Source organism: Grammomys surdaster, unplaced genomic scaffold, assembly GCF_004785775.1.
Source record: "Grammomys surdaster isolate TR1022 unplaced genomic scaffold, NIH_TR_1.0 130, whole genome shotgun sequence".
In the NCBI taxonomy this organism is placed as follows: Eukaryota; Metazoa; Chordata; class Mammalia; order Rodentia; family Muridae; genus Grammomys; species Grammomys surdaster.
The window spans coordinates 2,986,285-2,991,284 of record NW_021604588.1 but is presented as its reverse complement, the minus strand read 5'-3'; the positions used below and the strand labels follow the sequence as shown (position 1 = coordinate 2,991,284).

General features: G+C 45.2%; 1 protein-coding gene across 1 annotated transcript in view; it reads right to left on the bottom strand.

The window, feature by feature from the left end:
* The window catches only part of LOC114613721 (quinone oxidoreductase-like protein 2), a 31,428-nt gene that overhangs the window by 19,227 nt on the left and 7,201 nt on the right, over positions 1-5,000 (bottom strand). The window contains exons 7-8 of the mRNA XM_028759092.1: positions 4,217-4,298; positions 537-718 (exon numbers count right to left, since the gene is read on the bottom strand). Of these exons, the coding sequence (XP_028614925.1) occupies positions 537-718; positions 4,217-4,298 (264 nt within the window). The remainder of the gene's footprint in view (positions 1-536; positions 719-4,216; positions 4,299-5,000) is intronic.

Genomic DNA, 5,000 nt, shown 5'->3' with positions numbered 1-5,000 from the left:
GGGGAGATACACTGTAAGCTAGAACAGTCCCACCAAGTCTCCAGTGGCACATCGTTGATCAGACAAACCAAAGAAGCACACAGCTCCTGCAGGACCAGCACCATCAAAAGAGCGTATACCTTGGTGCAGAATCAGCTGGTGACTGAGGAACTACCACCACAGCAATCCTATCATCTGAACAATAATCTCCCCAGGACCCCACACCCACAGATATTTAAAGCAGCCTAGTGGGGGGCTAGAGAGCTGAATTTAACACATGGATAATGTCTAAAGGCTCCAGCGTTGCCAACTGGAGAGTCTGGAGTCATTTTTTGAATATTTTCCAGTTGGGTATTTTGTTTTTACTATATTTAAGCATTTCCTGATTTTCTCTGCTTCTGTTCCTTGTCACCCACCCACTCAGCTATTCTCGTTGATGCTGATGCCTACAGGAGACGTGAGCAGCAAAGACAGAGAGAAACCAAGCTGGGAGTGAAAGCTGCCAGAAGGTTCTGTGGAGCCCCAGCTGACCGTTCTGGACAGACCAGTACACGCACCTTCGAAGAGACTCCAGGAAGACATCTCCTCCCACCATGTCAATGGCTACATCCACCCCACCGCTGCCCGCCAGCTTCTTCACCGCATCCTTCAGGCTGCCCTGGCTGTAGTTCACGCTGAACTGTGCTCCCCTCTGCATCGCCAGCTTGCATTTCTCATCGCTTCCAGCTGCAGCTATGACCTGAGGGAGAATGTCAGGTTTCCAATGAGCCAGATCATGTGGTAGGAGGGGCACATCCCACCAACCTAGACTCCAGCCAATGCATTTCTCCAGGAGTTCTTCCTTGACCCCCACACCCCCTCCATGTACCCTAAGTTCTGCAGTGCCCAATTGGAAAGCAAGAAAGTTTTCTCCAGCTCGAAAAGAAAACTACCATGTAATGAGCACCCGCCATGAGCCACACAGTAAGAATACAAGCTGGACATCACACTTGGAGTCAAGACAGCAAGACGTGTGTGACTGGGAAAGAGACAGGCTCCACAAGCACAAACCAGAGATATCCAGTCTAGATCTTAAAGATCAGGAAAGGCTTCCCAGAGAGTGGACATAGGCTAGGGGGAATTCCTGAAGTCAGATAGACCAGGGTTCAAATCCTGGCTCTTCTACTCAATTATACAAGGAAGACCACACAGTCAAGACTCAAATCCAGGTAGCTCTTAACCCAGGCTCCACACACTTAACCTCTGCATGGCCAGACAGTAGCCCTGGGTCTCAGCTACCTCATCAGAGCAAAAAAAAAAAGTCCTTCTAAAGTGAAATGGACCACTGAATACAAAGTTCCTGGGGCTTGGAGATAGTGTTAGATCAGTTTCAGCCGTTGTCAGACATATGTATTCTATTTAAATGTCAGAGGAACATATACTAACTACCACTCCATTACTGCAGAGGTACAGACTCAGAGAGATTAGGCAATTGACCCAGGGTCACCCAAGTAGTAGGTGGCAAAACAGCTCTCAAAGCCAGTAGTATCATCTTACTCCACAGTGCGTGCCTGACTTTCCTCTGTTCTCCTTGAGGAAAACAATGCCTCAGGCCTAAGACATATGACACAGACGACACAGACATGCAGCAAGTTCAGGATCTGGAAGTTCCAAAGCTGCACTTTGGCACTGAAGCATCACCTAGAGTTGCCTTGTCAGTGAGAATACTCACCACAAAGTCCAAGGGGATGTTCGGAATCTGCACTCTGAAGCCAATTTTGGTTTGACTGTTAGTTGGGGGCCTTTTCTTGTTGTTTTGAGGAGGGTCGTTTGCATGGTTTCTTTGGGACAGAATATTGCTATGCGGTGCAAACTGCCCTCTAGCTTCCTGTTCTCCTTCCCCAGCCTTCTGATGCTTAGAATAACAGGAGTATACTATAAACCACCCTGGAGATAAAGAAGCTTAATTCTCCTTTTGTTTGTTTGTTTGCTTGTTCGCTTGTTTGTTTTTTATGGTGCTGAGAACTGAACCCAGGGCCTTGCACATGCCAACCAATTAATTGCTCTACCATTAAGGCATGCCTGCTATGCCATGCCTGTGTTTTTAATGCAACCTGTTTCACAAGCACAGGGATGGAACTATCTATCTTCACAGCACTCAAAAGACTTCCAAATTTAAGTACTGCAAAGTACGATGTTTGGATTAGGGATATTCAACCTGTACTGCCCAAGAGTCTGACCCATGAGAATGCAGTGCAGAGCCAGTCACAGTGGAATGTGCCTATAAATCCATCTGTCTATAAGGCTGATGAGGGAGAATCAGGAGACTGAAGGCGGCCTAGGCAATGGAGTAAGACCTGGCCTCATTACTATCACCCCATCCTACTGATCATTTTCAACTCTCTGTAAACTCATTTCAGCATTACATGTGATGGCTAAATTCTCTTTGAGCTAGATATACTTGCTTCTTTGTTAATTGGTTATTAAATAAAATCTTTGGAGTGTTAAAAAAAGTTGTATTCAGATACTGAAGAATATCAATGTCCATAAAAGATTTCAACTCACCCCTAACTATTTGGAACTGATAGCTACTTTCAAATGCTCGCTAGTACACTCCTTAAAACAGCATAGTTTACTGAGGGCTATTCCCACATAGGGCCATGGTAGCAGACAACAGACTAGGACCAAGTACCTAGCCCCATGCACAGACTGTCACCAGGTCTCAGCAAGACCTATGGTGAATTCCTTTCTCTCTTGGTGCTTCACCTTCTTGATCTGTGAAGCAGAGACAATAAACACTTAGAGGACTCATCTCTCAGGGACAGTGTGAGGGTAAGGTTAAGACAATTGCTTTGGAGGCACTCTGAGCAGTATGCAACACTCTGCAGAGAAGGTGTGACCAAAGAACCTTCGCTGAGTATGGGACATGGAGACATTTTAACTTTTATTTTTGTTGACTTATATTGAAGACGTTTTGCTTCAAAGGAAATTTTAGCTCAGATGAATTTTAATATCTGAATTGAAGCAAATTTTTCTATTTGATCTCTTAGAACTAAATAAACAGTATAATTTTATCTTCTTAAGAAATTCTAAATAGATGTGAAGACTAATTGTGATCTCTCTCCCTGAGAGCTAAAAGCCCTTCCTGATAACATGAAATGTGTTAATATTCCACAGGAAACCTCATAGTCCCTGAAGTCATTCTCAAACCTCACATCTCCTTCCCCAAGGAAACCAAGGTGAGAGAGGAGAGTCAGTCCAACACCATCAACCTCTGTTCTAGGTGTTGGCTCTCCATCCCAGCCATGTGCACCACAGGAACTTTGCACTCAATATGGCCAAAACAGCTCTCCTTGTCCGCCTGTGCTCTCAGCCTCAATAAATGGCAATTCCAAAAGTTAATTTCATTTCTTCCCACTCAGTGTCTAACAATAGCAGACTTGTTAGAGACTCGTACTGACACACCATACCTCTGATAGGCACATTGCACATAGAATCTCAATATTCCCAGAAGCTCTATGGAAGCAACATTTTACAAATAAGGCAACGGGTGCTTTAAGCTAGAGGCAGAGCTGGGATGTGAACCTCCATCCTGAACCTTTAAGGTCTTCCTGTGACTCGTAGGATGCTCTTCCTCAGAGTCTTTCTCTGACCCATGCAGCCCCAAGAGATGCCCCCTGTAAAGACTTGGCTCATCTCCCACTCATTTATTCAGTCATTCGTCATTTGATTCAGAAAATATCTCCAGTACATACTATGTTCCAGGTACCGTGTTAGCTGCTGGGACTAGTCATGAGCCATGCAGACAGTCCCCCTTGCCCTCATGAGGATGACAATCCAAGAGGGGAAACATTGACCCACAGTGGCCCAAATAAGGAGCAATCACACTGTGAGGCACAAAGAGACAGAAGCATAGGTGTTATGAGAGCACATGTAAAATGTAGGGAGGAGGCTGACCTAGCCTGAGGACAGAGATACCTGAAAAGGTGACATGAGTTTCTATCTAAATCAGAGCACGACAGGTAGAGAAAAGAGCATGTGCCAAGGTGGGAGGTGGCCCTTGCCAGATTCCAGTACCTCAAGAGCCAAGCCATACCCTGTAAGGTCTCTGTTTAGTAGAAAAGCAGGCAGACAGCAAAACGATACTCTAAGTACTGCATGCACCCAATGCCTTCCCATGATACTTGATGAGTGAATCTATGTATTTTATGCCTAAACACTGGAGTTTGTTTCTAATGAAGACTCTACAGGCAAATACCTTGGCGCGGAACACATTTGTCGCCACGTCTATCACTGCGAGGCCTGTGGCTCCGGCAGCTGCTGTCACTAAAACAGTTTCTCTGTGCCAAGGGAAGAAAAACGTTACTGCAGAAACTTTCAAAGCTCACCCAGGGTTAAGATTCCAGGGACACAGACTAGTGTGTTTCACAGCAAGAACAGTAGAGACCCTTTCATTCGAACCTTCACATAAATCCATTTTCCAGACTTGAGGGGCGGGAATAGGTATATGACTTCCAGGGCTAATCTAGTCTGGTTCTGAAGCCTTCCCAAGAAGATGGCCTCTCAAGCCTTCTAGATAGCCTCTGAGCAAGACAGTAGCAATGGTTCGTGTGGGCAAGCATATCAACGCATGCTTCAGAAATTTCACCCTATAGCCGTTCTCATACTCAACACTGCCTGATTTAAGAAGGTGGTGATTGAGGAATAGCCACTGATCAAATGATGCTACCAGTGGGAAACAACTCTGAAGGCTAGCTCTCTGAACAGATCGAGAGCCACTTTCCCAAGTAAAGGGAAGATTTCAGAACTTTTAAGTTTAAAACAGCCATAGCCAGGAGGTGGTAGCACACACCTTCAATCCCAGCCCTTGGGAGGCACAGACAGGCAGATCTCTGTGAGTTCAATGACAGCCTGGTCTACAGAGTGAGTTCCACAACAGGCAGGGTTACACAGAGAAACACTGTCTCAGAAAGAAAGAAAGAAAGAAAGAAAGAAAGAAAGAAAGAAAGAAAGAAAGAAAGAAAGAAAGAAAGAAAGAAAGA